The sequence below is a fragment of the Pteropus vampyrus genome, unplaced genomic scaffold (assembly GCF_000151845.1).
Source record: "Pteropus vampyrus isolate Shadow unplaced genomic scaffold, Pvam_2.0 Scaffold127, whole genome shotgun sequence".
Classification (NCBI taxonomy): Eukaryota; Metazoa; Chordata; class Mammalia; order Chiroptera; family Pteropodidae; genus Pteropus; species Pteropus vampyrus.
This window is the reverse complement of record NW_011888908.1, coordinates 2,168,943-2,182,957: the sequence shown is the minus strand read 5'-3', so window position 1 is coordinate 2,182,957 and position 14,015 is coordinate 2,168,943. Positions and strand designations below refer to the sequence as shown.

The following is a 14,015-nucleotide window of genomic DNA, read 5'->3' as shown; positions in this document are numbered from 1 at the left end:
CAAGAGCAAGGTTAATTTTCACCACTGATTTAAGTTACGCTTTTGAGCACGTGTGACCCCATCATTCTGTTCACTCGTTCAGTAATGACTCTTTTTAATGTAGCTGTTTCTTTTTAATTCAGAACGGTTTTTTTTAGTCTCATTTATGAGATCTGACCAGATTTTTGCTACTTAAGAGAACTTTGCCTCTCAAGGTGATTCTGAAACTGACTTCAAAGGAAATTTCTAATACGTTTTTGACCTGTTTATTTGGCTTTTTTCACTGGCTTGCTCTTAGCCAACATTTTCCTTTCCTTTTTTAGTTTAATTTTTCTTCATATTTTGCATTGTTGTTTTATGTCTGTTTAAATAGCACGTATTTGGCATAAAAGTCAGGCAGCACTAGGCACCCGGGGGCTGCAGCCGGAAGCCCGAGTTGGTAATGAGCCGCGTGGGAAAGGACAGCGTCTGAACAGCAGGGCGGAGGGAAGGCGCGATTTCTGAGACTCATCTGCCTGTAGCTCACGGTCGTGGAGAGGATGGATCGTCTGTTCCTGTCCTCCAGGAGGAGGACCGTGGTGGTCCTATGGGATCCTTCTTGGCTCGCATGCGTTGTCACCTACTCAGTGATCTCAGGCATCCCTGGTAAAGAGCCCCAGCCACGAGGCCCACACGGCCATCAGGTCTCCTTGCTCTCAGGTAACTAAAAGTCATGCAGCCGTAGCCTGGGGACGGCGGGGCTGCGTGTCAGGCGAGGCAGTGGTCACAGCTGCAGAGCCCTGGGAAGGCGCTGTCCCTCAGCCCTGCTCGTCCGCAGGGCCATCGAGGACTAGTGTCAGGTCGTTGCCACCTCGAGGTCTCAGCACGGCCTCGTCCTAGGGCCTCGGCACCGCGAGAGCGGCCCGGAGCTGCATAGCAGTGCTTTCGTGTATTGGGTTTTGTTAAGTTTTTAAAGCCGTGAAAACGGTACAGAGAAGTCACACACATCCATCTCAAAAACCCTCTCAGTGATGACATCTTACATAATTACAGCGCATCATCAAAAACCAAGAAACAGTACAGTGAACTAGACCATAGAGTTACTTGGATTTTATGAATTTTCACATAAATAAATTTTTTAATTACTGTAAGATGAATAAATCATACTGTTGTTGCTCATGCTTTCTCAGATTTCCTGTTTTAGTCCATTTTCCAGTTTTTAAGAATTTCTAAAATATATATATTTTTTGAGACTCCAAAGGTAAAGTTTGTTGAACATTAGAATGATGACAAGAGATTTTGCCAGCATCGGGACACACAGGGAAATTTAGTGAATAGCAAATGCGAGAAAAGGTGGACTTCACGTTTACCGACAGCCAAGTCAGCCACGTACCATGTTTATGCCTGGCCGCCGCTGGCAGCTTTGGGCGGGACGAGACTTACCAAAGCAAAAGCTCGTCAAGGATCAGTTTTGCCCTGGCAACCAAGTAACTTCTCATTTAACCAGTTCTAAATCAGCAGGCACACATTTCAAAAAAAAATCGAGGGGTGTTTTAATTAAAATAATCAATGCCAGTCAAGAAGCAGGACCCTGTTCCCTAAGATAGTGCTAAACAAAATACTCTGGTCAAAGAAGGAGTATAATTCTGAGGCATCAGCTTTCAAAACGTGCACAAATAATTGACTTTCTTAGTAAAATTTGGTGACTTGTTCGTGACGGTATCTGTGTGGAAGCGGAGTCTACCCACACGTGCCGAATCTCCTTCAGGAGAAGCACCGCCATCCTGCCCTTTCTCTCATTTACGAAGGTATTTTATCCGTATGTGAATTTTAGTTCTTTGTTATTAAAAGAAAATCACTATGGCAGAAGTAGGCCTAAGTATTATCGGGTCTTTGTGTATTTATAAAGCAAACATTGACTCCATTATTGTGGCAAAAATTCAAGCTGATTTATGGAAACATACATAAGGTTTTTCTTTCAAAGCTTTGATGTGAAAAGTGACAAATTCATTTCATTAGGAAATAGCTCTGCGCTCATTTCATGGATTGGCGGGGAAATCCTTCCTCATAGACTAGCATTACCCATACAGACCAGTGTAGTGACAGTGGCTTTCTCGCTACATTGGTTTGCTCTGTATTTTGTTCCAACCGATACCACTTACGACTCATCCACATGCTGTATGTCCTCCAGCCTCTCTGGAAGAGTCATGACATTAACGAACACTGGAAGGCAGGGTTCTGCTAAGTCTGCTCACCTTCGGAGAGATCTCAAGTCATACTGTCCTCTGCATCACTCCTGGAAAGAGCTGGAGCTGCATGATGATGCTCAGGAGCTTCGTGTGTCAGAGGCCTCACGTAGGCATTTGGGAGTAGCACAGACCTAATGGAAAAAAAAAAAAAACATGTAAAATGGGCACCATGGCCTGGCAGTCTTCATTTTGTAACAGGTCACAGTCCCTAGCAAGTTTGGGCTTTTAAAATCCTGTGTGAACATCGTATATTTTAGGGAGATTTTGGTGAGGCCACCTCTAGAACAGCCACGGCGACATAGGTCAACCCCATCTAGGCAAGCTCCAGGCATGGAGTTTGCTTCCCAGATTAAACCTAGGTGTTTGGAGCTGGCTGAACATTGCATTTAGTTTTCTGCTTGTTGTTTCAGAGGCCATTTAATATAATGGCTAAGTGTCCAGGCCCTAGAGACAGGCTACCTGGAGTCAAATCCTGGCGTTGCTACTTATTATCCATATGGTCTTGGCTGACGTTCGTGACTTCTCTTTGCTTCAGTTTTTTTCATCTCCGATATAAAGAAATAAAAATTCCCATTTCGTATGGTGGTCGTGGGGGTTAAGTGAGATCGTGCGTGTGAAGTGCTGGAATCGTGCAGTGTAGCTGGGCACAGTGGCCACAGCTGACAGTACCAAGATGGGAGTGTTGAAGGCAAAATCAGGGACGAACGATAGATGATGGGAAAATGCGTTCAGGACTTCTTCAGACAGAGGGCGACTATAATAAATGCACCGAGCCTGGGCCAGGGGCATACCCTCAACGTCTATGAGCAGAACCGAGGTCAAAGGCAACAGGAAGGAGAGCACAGGCCTCAGGTGGTCACGTGAGAAAAAGTTACCCGGTGTGGTCATCAAATACATGGAAACTAATGTAACGATGAAATGCAGTCGAACGGCAGTCGTCGTTTAAAATGACCAAAACCTGTTTCGACAGAAGTGTGAAAACAGGTTTAGTCACACGCTACTCACAGAAGTGTAAATTGGTATCGGTTTTCAGGGAACCTAATTGGCAAAATAATTTAAAAGTCATTAAATATGCATACCATAAATTACTCTCCGATTGTCCTCTTAGGTCTTTACCCTACTGAAAGGTAATGTCAACTCAGGTGTCCAGCAGGAAGAACCTAAGTGGGCTGAGATCTGTGTATCCACTCTGTCACCGATATTCAAGTTGGAAAATCATTCCGTAGCTGACCGATAAGTCCACGTGCTTCTTTATGCTCTTCCAATGGCTGTGTTTGTTGAGCTCTGCAGAGAGGACTCTTCTTTGTTCATGAAGGGAAGTCAGCTTGGGCCTCACTGTAGAGGAGGGGGCCTGAACCCCCGCATCGGCTCTTCCCCTGTGATGCCACGGCTCCCTCCAGCACTCAGGGACCGTGCTTGTCGCTTTACAGTACCGCTGCTGGCACGTCACTGCCACGTCATACCGCACTGAAGTACGCCGCCATGGGTTTCTCGGTTTCTTAAATTGAGTGTGCAGTTTAGAGTCATAACATTTGAGTTATTCTTTAAATAAGAATTACGTATGGTCTTTATGCAGCTAGTAAAAACCTCCAAATCAATAATAACATGACATTTCACTTAATCAAATCAGCAAATATTCTTATAATTTTCTTGGGATATAATTAATTGAAGTATATTAAACTGCATATAATGTGTACAGATGGATCAGTTTGGGCTTTTGAACTGTTTTTACTTAGTGTTTCTGACACCAAATCTATGGCCCATTGTACTAAACAATTCTCCAACTTTCCAGACACCAAGTAGAAGTGGGTGTCATACGATTATTTTTCTAACACTCACATGACTGCCCCACTTCAGATGCCAGTCAGTCACAAGTCTCACCCACCAGCTATAAATTCAGGGGTTCTTACACCCACTTCCTCAACTTCAGTAATTTGCTGGAATGGCTCACAGAACTCAGGAATAAACTTACTATCACTGGTTTATTATTAAGGATATAAAATGAGCAGCCAGATGAAGAGTTACGTAGGGTGAGGTCTAGAAGGATCTGAGCACAGAAGCTTCTGTCCCTGAGGAGCTGGGGGCGCCACCCTCCCGGCACGTGGGTGTGTGGGAAACTTAGGAGCCCTCTGAATCCCGTCATTCAGGAGTGTCTGTGGAGGAGCCGTTAGAGGCACCACTGAGCGAGTCATTAGCCTTTGGGATTCAAATCAAATCTCCAGCCCCCATCACCTCTCCAAAGGACAGGTAGTGTGGCTCGGATATTATTGTCTAAAACTCTTTGCCACTTATCTACAGTGATAGCAGCGGTAAAGACTTCTTAATAATAGCCAGTACCAAAAAAATAGGAAAAACGGCCCTTTCATATATTAATTTGGGAATATGAAATTGGTACAACTTTTTTGGAGTCGCACCAATTTGGAGCAATTTGTTAGTGTCAGAAATCCTAAACTGCATATTCTTTGAACTAGCAATTCTCCTAATTTAAGAAAATAAATTTTTGCATGAACAAGGATTTAATTACAAAAATATTCATCACCGTGTTTATAATGGTAAAAAATTGAAGACAAATTAGATGTCCGGAAGTATGGGATTGATTAAGGAAACTATTCATATAATGAAATATTATGCTTTTAAAATTAGTACTAGAACTATATTTCTATTAAACACAACAGGATCCTATGGCATTCCTATATTTTAACTTATTTTTTTTAAGTTAGCAAAAAAGTGCAGAGGGGGAAAAAAAGACTAAAAGTATATCTTCAAAACCAAATGTTAAAAGTAGTTTTTTCTGGCCAGTGAGATTTATCTGCATTTTTTTCCAGTGCATATGTTTTTTTTTTAAAAAAATTTTATCAACACTTCATCCTGACTGTAAAACTAACACAAAGGCATAAAGTTAATTCATCGAGTAGGATTGATATATATTAGTTTAAGCTACGTAAGTTTTTTTGTTTTTGTTTTTGTTCTTTTAAATCAGCTCTTTTATGTTTGAATGTCATCAGGATAAAGTCCCCTGCAGCTGGCCCCTGCTTATCGTCCCCTCCACCTCTGCACCTCCCAGCTCCCTCTTCTTGCCTAGTGGTGAGGAACTGCCCGAGGTTTCCTGGGATATATGCTCTGTTCGTCCCTGCTGCTGTTCATGCTGGCCATCCGCCTTCGCTTCTCTCCTCCCATCAGTATTATCTCCAGAAACCCTGTCCTGAGCTCCCAGGTGCCTCCTTTCCCATCGCCCCTACTCTCTAGACGCATCTCCATCTACTGAGGCACCTACCACACTACATTGTCCCTTTTCATTTTCCTCTTTCAGTAGACCGCATGACTTAAGGTCAGGACAGTGCCTGGAACCTAGCAGTAGGAACTGAACTCTGTGAGTGTGTGTGTGTGCGCGCGTGTGTAACTGAACAATAAAAATAAAGGCACAGTGGGATCCAACAGCCTGGAGTGTTAGAAGTGTGACTATATCTCCATGACTGGAGCATGGGGTCTTCGCGAAGAATTCAGTAGATGAGGAAGAAGGAGGAACAGATCATTAAGGGCTTCATATGTCATCCTAAGGAGTTTGGGTTTTATAGTGTCAGTGATGGAGAGACAGTAAAGACTTTCGAGTAAGAGAATGGCTAGCCGTTAGCATTTCCCAAAGTGTTAGACATTATTAATGTTATGGAAAAAGCTTGGATATAAAATAAGTTTGGGAAATACTGGGTTAAACCAAGTTGAATAGATTTCTGTTCTTCTGGACCTCTCAGAGTCTTCACTGTGCTAACGTACACTTTTAACCCTCCAAAAGAGGTGTTTGTGTGTGTTATTTAATTCCCAGATTTATTTCCCAGATTTATTGATCATGGAACCCTTTGGGGACTGTGTTATAGAACACAGTTTTGGAAATGGACACTGGGGGACTAGCAGTTGAGGTCTCGCGCACTTCAGATCGAAAGACACGCACGGAGTAAAGGTACGGAAAAAGAGGTGGAATGGAGATGGAAAAAGGAAGCTTGGAAGCAATACTTATATCACACGAAACAGACTTTAAAACAAAGGCCGCCACAGGGACAAAAAGGATATTTCATAATGATAAAGGGATCAATCCAATAAGAGGATTAGCTCTTGTAAACATCTACGTACCCAATGCTAAATATATAAAGCATATATTGATGGACGTAAAGGGAGAGATCAACTGTAATATAACAATAGTAGAGACTTTAACACCCCATTGACATCAAAGTAGAGATCAATTGATGTAGACAGAAAATCAAGAAACAATTATACCGGATAGATTTAATTGATATTTTTAGAACATATCACTGCAGATCAGCAGAACATATATTCTTTCCAAGCACACCTGTAACATTTTCCAGGATAGATCACACGTTAGGCAAAAAAAAACAAGTCTCAGTAAGTAAATTCAAGAAGATTGAAATCATATCAAGTGTCTCCGATCACAGTGGTATGAAACTAGAAATTAGTTACAAGAAGAAAACTGGAAAATACATAAACACATGGAGGTGAAATAACATGTTACTAAACAGTGAATGGGTAAACATGAGAACAAAGAAGAAATCAGAAGATAGCTTGAGACAAATGAAAATGAAAACACGGTGACCCCAAATCTATGGGACACAGCCAAAGCAGTCTTAAGAGGGAAGTTCATAGCAATACAAGCCTATCTCAAGAAAAAAAAAATCTGAAGTAAACAATCTAACCTTACACCTAAAGGAACTAGAAAAAGAACAAACAAAGCCCAAAGTGGGTAGAAGGAAGGAGATGATAGGAAATAATAAAGATTAGAGCAGAAATAAACAAAATAGTCTAAAAAACAATACAAAAGATCAATGGAACCAAGAGCTGGTTCTTTGAAAAGGTAAATAAAATTAGAAATGAAAGAGAATAAGTGACAACTGATAATGCAGAAACAAAGGAGTATAAGAAAATACTGTGAACAATGACATGCCAACAAATTGGACTACCTGGAAGAAATAGATAAATTCCTAGACACATACAGTCTCCAAGAAGAAACAGAATATCTGAACAGACCAATAACTACTGAGGGAATCAAATCAATAATCAAGGAACTCTTACCAAACAAAAGTTCTGGGCCAGATAGCTTCACAGGTAAATTTTACCAAACATTCAAAGAATTAATACCTATCTTTTTCAAGCTATTCTGAAAAATTCAAGAGGCGAGAAGGCTCCCAAATTCATTTTTCAAAGCCAGCATTACCCTGATTCCAAAGCCAGACAAAAACATTACAAAAAAAAAGAAATTAAAGGCCAATATTCCTGATAGACATAGATACAAAAATCCTTAACAAAATATTAGCAAACCAAATTCAGCAAGACATTAAAAAGATCATACACCATGATCAAGTGGGATTTATTCCTGGGACGCAAAGTTGGTTTGATATCTGCAAATTAATTAACATGATACATCACATAAACAAAATGAAGGGTAAAAATCATATGATCATGTCAATAGATACAGAAAAAGCATTCGACACAATCTATCATCCATTTATGAGAAAAACTCTAAGCAAAGCAGGAATAGAGGGAACATACCTCAGTATAGAAGGGTATATATGACAAACCCACAGCTAACATCATACTCAACAGTGAAAAGCTAAAAGCATTTTCCTTAAGATCAGGAACAAGACAGAGACGTCCACTTTCACCACTTGTATTCAACATAGTATTGGAAGTGCCATCTGCAGCAGACATCAAACCCACTTTGCATCCCGGGAATAAATCCCACTTGATCAGAAATCAACCCACATCTACGTAGTCATTCATTTATGGTGAAGAAGGCAAGAATATGCAGTGGGGTAGAGACAGTCTCTTTGGTAAGTGGTGTTGGGAAAACTGGACAGACATGCAAAAGAATGAAACAAGACCACTTTCTTACACCTTATACAGGAAAACACTCAAAATGGATTAAATACTTAAATATAAAACCTGAAACCATAAAACTCTTAGATGAAAATATAGGCAGTAAATTCTTTGATATTACTGTTAATAATATTTTTTGGACATGTCTTCTGGGGTAAGGGAAACAAAAGGAAAAATGGGACTGCATCAAACTAAAGAATTTTTGCACAGCAAAGGAAACCATCAACACATAAGAAAGACAGCCTGCTGAATGGAGAAGATATTTGCCAATGATACATGTGATAAGGGGTTAATATCCAAAAATATAAGGAACACATACAACTTAATACCAAAGAAAAAAAACAGTTTGATTAAAAAATGGGCAGAGGGCCTCGATAGACATTTCTCTAAAGGGAACATACAGATGGCCAATAGATATATGAAAAGAGGCTGAACATCACTAATCATCAGGGAAATGCAAATTAGAACCACAATGAGATATCCTATCATACCTATCAGAATGGCTGTCATCAAAATGTCAACAAAGAACAAGTGTTGGCGAGGATGTGGAGAAAGGAAACCCTCGTGCACTGTTGGTGGGATTGAAAATTGGTGCAGCTATGGAAACCAGTATGGAAGTTCCTTAAAAAGTTAAAAATAGAACTACCGTATGACCCAGCAGTTTCACTTCTGGGTATTTATCTGAAGAAATCCAGAAGACTAATTTGAAAAGACATGCTTTCCTATGTCCATTGCAGCATTATTTACAGTAGTCAAGATATAAAAACAACCTAAGGGGCCATCCACAGATGAATGGATAAAAAAGAAGTGGTACATATACGATGGAATATTACTCAGCCATAAAAAAGAATGAAATCTCGCCACTGGCAACGACGTGGCAACAACAATACCCTCTGAACCGACAGCTCAGCGGGTATTACGCTAAGTGATTTAGTCAGGCAGAGAAAGACAAATGTCATATGATTCTACTTATATGTGGAATCTAAAAAATAAATGAACAAACAAAAACAGTGTTGGGGGATAAGTGAAAAAGGGGGAGGGAGTAAGATATACAAATTGGAAGTTATAAAAACAGTCACGGGGATGCAGATTATAGCATAGAGAATGTAGTAATAACTGGATAATGTCAGATGGGTAGAAGACTTATCAGGGCGATCACTTCGTCAGTTATGTAAATGTCTAATCACTATGGCGTACATTTGAAACTGATATTGTATGCAAACTGTAATTGAAAATGTTTAAATTATTTTTTAAAAAGCAACATTGAGGTCTTGAATCAGTTTAATGACAGGAGAGAGAAGGGCGAGAGCATGGGGGTTAAGTTGTGTCTCTCAGAGCACTTTCTCCAAAAGTAGCGACTTATCAGTATTCTTAAAAGATAATATGATGTGTGAGTTGTTACTGCCTGATCCAAAGACATTAGAACAGGCAGTGTGAAATGTGCTTTGAAACATCGCAGAGGCGAATGGTGGTGAAATGATTCTGTTTACAACCCCACGAACTGATAGCTCGGCCCCAGCTCACTCCTCTTGTTACCAGAACCTGTTCGTGGCCTGGCTTGAACTCTGATGCACTTGACCATGAAGGGACAGATTCTAGACTGGATATGGTAACTCTTCATGTGTCGCTAAATCAAAGATGGTTGCCAGGAGTCTGAGCTGGGCACCTGAGCAGATGGTGCTGTCACGAGATCAGTGATGGTGCTAGTTCTGGAAAGAAGATGCTCCATCGCTGTTGACATGATGATGAGTCAGAGCTGTCTGTGGGCCCTCATCGTGAAGAGGGCACCAGTGGACCATTGGTTATAGAGTTTGTACTGATCCAGACTTCATTTTACTTGCTGTGTCTCAGTTGCCGCATATGTTAGGGGTTGCGTGTGTCTTTTATGAGCTCATAAAAGATTAAAGTGCAGAGTGAAGACACTGCACATCCCTGACCTGACCTCCCATTGCGTTCCCACCCGTCAGTCGCCCTGTCTCTCCACAGCTTCCCTACCATGTAAAGGTTCCACTGAACTCACTTCGGTGGAATTTTTTGAACTTCTGATTTTAGGAATGTTGAAACATAAACTGTTCACCCCTAAGCAGAGCCTGCAATGGAGCCTGCAATGGCCCAGCAAGTATGAGGAAGATGCCTGATGCTTTGTAACCACACCAAGGGAAATCGTGGGGTTAATAATGCTATACATGTTTCTATTTCTCGTTGCTTTGTAACCACATTGAGGAAAATCGCAGGGTTAATAATGCTATAACATGTTTCTATTTCAAGTGTAATAACAGTGTTCATTCATTTTATTTATAGCTCCAAAAGGAATTCTTCATTTGTCTCCTGATGTTTATCAAGAGATGGAAGCCAGCCGCCACAAAGTAATCTCTGGCACTACCTTAGGCTATTTGTCACCCAAAGATATGAACCAACCCTCCAGCTCTTTCTTCAGTATATCTCCCTCTTCGAATAGTTCAGCCACCGTTGCCAGGGAGCTCCTTATGAATGGAACATCTACAGCTGAAGCCATAGGTTTAAAAGGAAGTTCTCCTACTCCCCCTTGTTCTCCAGTACAACCTTCAAAACAACTGGAATATTTAGCAAGGATTCAAGGCTTCCAGGTATGAATTAAAAGCAAAAAACAAAAACAAGAAAACAAAACCGTTCATTAGCTTCAAATCCTTCATCTCTATCCATCAGAAAGCTCATTCTTGCCTGCTAGTGTAACCTTATGCCACTTACATTGTAAATTATTCGGAACACAGAGGACAGAAAAAGGAGAGCCGTGTGCACACGCCTCATTTTCCTTTGTTATCAGTCTACCCAGTCATTCTTTTACTGCCTGGCTCTGCTCCATGTTCCTTTTTCTTCCCCTTCCTCCTTATTTTCAAAAACATTTTCATTCTCTGTTCTGTATTCCGGTTGGTCTTGATCGGGTGAATCTCTCTCCACAAACAAAAACTCAGCCTTCATACCTCTGGTATGAGTTTTAAGCACTAATCTCTCCTTCCTTTTATAGTACGGTTGAGTTTTTCCAATGATGATTTTACTTGCACAGCAGCTTTGAATTTGACATTCTATCGATTCAGGCGTACTTAGGTACCACATCCTAGAAGTCCATTATCTTAGGGATTAATTAAACATGGTATTAGGACAATAATGAACTGCTTCCTAGTTGGAAGGCATAACAACATATATTTGTCTTACTAGATCGTGTTTTGAACCGTCTAGGCTGGCACCTGCCTCACTCAGATGTACTGACATTCTGTGTCACTGGGCAGTCTAAAACCAGCTTGTCGTCCACTTGTGTATATGAATTTGGGGGTGGAAACTTTCTTTTTTTCCTATTCTTTTGGGGGAAAAAACCATCCAACGATCATTTAAGGATAGAAGTTTTCAAAGAATTGTTCATTCTAGGAAGAGGAAATACCTGTGTTCTGATTTCATAGTTGCCTTGTAAATTATGGACCGAAATGTAACAGCCGACTTAACCGGGTGAACAGCAGTGTGCCTGTGTGTAGGGGCGTCTGCTCCCTCAGATTTCACTGTTTTCATCCCCTTTTCCATCTTAGTCTTACTCGTTAAGACCAAAAACTGTAATTTCCTTTAGACATGCTCGAGAAGATCTGTATTATGTAGAATGATCACGTAGTCATAAAAATTTTACAAGTTTAGATACAAAATAAGAAAGAAGGTGATATGTTTTGGGGGGATTTTGCATGTGTTTTTTTTTTTTTTCCTTCACAGAAAATGGTTCCTTTCAAATCTGTTGCCAGGTAGTCATTAGCGTTTCTAGTTAGATTATTCATGTGAAATTAAAGAAACTGTTACCAATTAGTGGCTCTGTCATCTGAAATTTTAAACACTTAAAATTTTAGAATTTGGTTTTGTTGTTTATTATATGAATGACAATAAATCACTGTTCAAAATGAAAAAGACCTTGATTCATGCAGTTAGAGTACTGAGCAAAAGCTAAGTAATTTTTAGTTCTGTTTATGATCTGCATAGGGGGAACTAGAAATAAACTGAGAGGGAAAGGAACTCACTGCTTATTTACAAATCTAGTCATTTAGAAACACCTGAAAGTAACACCGCATTTTTATAGAAACAAAACACAAATTGCATTCAAGCTCCACATTGATTTTTTTCGCTCGGAGATGTTACTTTGTTGGATGTAACTTTGCTGCCAGAAGAACTACTTAATATTTTTAAATTCGTATTTATTTGTTAATTCTTGGCAATGACATCAATTATAATTTTAACATATCTTTACTTCAGTCAAAATAGAGAGTCTGTTTTCCCCATTGTTGGGCTGACTGCTCAGGCTTTTTTTTTTAAAAAAGCTTATCCAGAGATACTATACATTATTTATGGACGAGTTAAACATTTTCAAATTTGTGTGCTGTGCTTTTTACATACTAATGAATATCAGCAGGTGGTTTTAAAACATTACTGTGCTGCTTTGGTCGAATGAGCTTGGTAATGAAGTGAAATATTGACCGTTTGTCGGATCACAATATGCAGCCGAGCAGTAAACAGAATCTTTGGGAAATAGCTTAGTGTCCTGTCAGGCGCATGGCATGTCTTCACAATGTCACAGTAGAAGGTTCTTTGTAGTTAAGACTTTTAAAGCCTTTTTCTTTATGGGCAACTTTCTCGGCTATATTTACCTGGTAGAAAAACACGTAGATTGTTTCTGTTTCTTGAATGTGTTAATTGGACTGTAGTTTAGAAATTATACGGCCACATTGTTATGGATTATATGCTATTCTGTTATTTTTATTTCTGGAATTTCAAAACAATAAATTCTTTTCTGTGTTTCTAGGTTAGTACTTTTTTGTTATTGTACACTGAATAGATGTTATTGCTTATTGAATGTTGTATAAACCCTTCCATGGCCTTCTTTGGCCATTAAAATTTGATTTCAGCCTATCAGAGCCATTGTATGTGACAGCTATATTGTATTACAAAGTAAAATTATATTAGTGTACTGAAAACTAAGTTGTTTTAACTTTTAATTTTTATTACCCAGTCTTTAATTAAAATTTATAAATTACACAAAGCTTATTTGCTCACCACAATGTAGGTATTAAGCTCCCATTCTTTTGCTTAAGTCTATAAAAATTTTTAAATTATTATACAATTAAAGTTATTAATAAAGCCGACTTCACAGAGCAGAATATGACTGAACATTTACATATTCTCGGTCATTCTTTCATCCTTGCTTGGGCTCACCAGAGTTGTTTTCATCACATTTTAGAAGCAAGCTTTTGGATCTCCGTCATAAATGGATATTAGTTTTTTGAAGTTTTATTGAGTGCATTTTAATTATCCTTTTTAAAAATCTGAATATTCATAATGACTTATTTTCTAGAAAAATTTCAGTCATTAGTTCTGTGAATGTCAGACTTCATGCTTCAGTCAGCAGGCTTCCATAACTTCTGTGGATTTCATAAAAACTCATTTGAAATTATAGTCCTACCATAGCGGGCTTTTTGTTGTGTATCTTGATACTCTTTCATTATAATGCCAAATGTTTCGACATCATTCAGCGTTTTAGAGAAAATTATTATAGGAAAGACATTTGAACTGAAGTAGAAGACTTTTTTGTTGTGTTAGGATGTACATTTTTCTGTTTTTACATCTTTAATATGATTTCCCATACTAATTATATTAGAAATCTCTTTGTATAATTAAATATAAGCAATTACTGTATTTAAATTGGTCATTGGAAAATTATTATATTGGAAATGAAAATTAATTGCCGTCTTCCCTCGGTATCCGTGGGGGTTTGGCTCAAGTCCCTTATATAAAACGGCCTAGTATTTGCCATGTCCTATGCACATCCTCTTGGGTACTTTAAATCATCTCTAGATTGAATATTATAATACCTAATACAATGTAAATGCTATATAACTAGCTATACTATATTGTTTAGGG

At 39.2% G+C, this 14,015-nt stretch overlaps 1 protein-coding gene across 7 annotated transcripts in view; it reads left to right on the top strand.

Annotated features, from left to right (window-relative positions):
- STAU2 (staufen double-stranded RNA binding protein 2) overlaps window positions 1-14,015 on the top strand; it is a 232,365-nt gene that overhangs the window by 108,828 nt on the left and 109,522 nt on the right. For all 7 annotated transcript variants that reach the window (XM_023534609.1, XM_023534608.1, XM_023534610.1 and 4 more), the window contains one exon: window positions 10,392-10,696. In XM_023534609.1, the coding sequence (XP_023390377.1) occupies window positions 10,392-10,696 (305 nt within the window). The remainder of the gene's footprint in view (window positions 1-10,391; window positions 10,697-14,015) is intronic.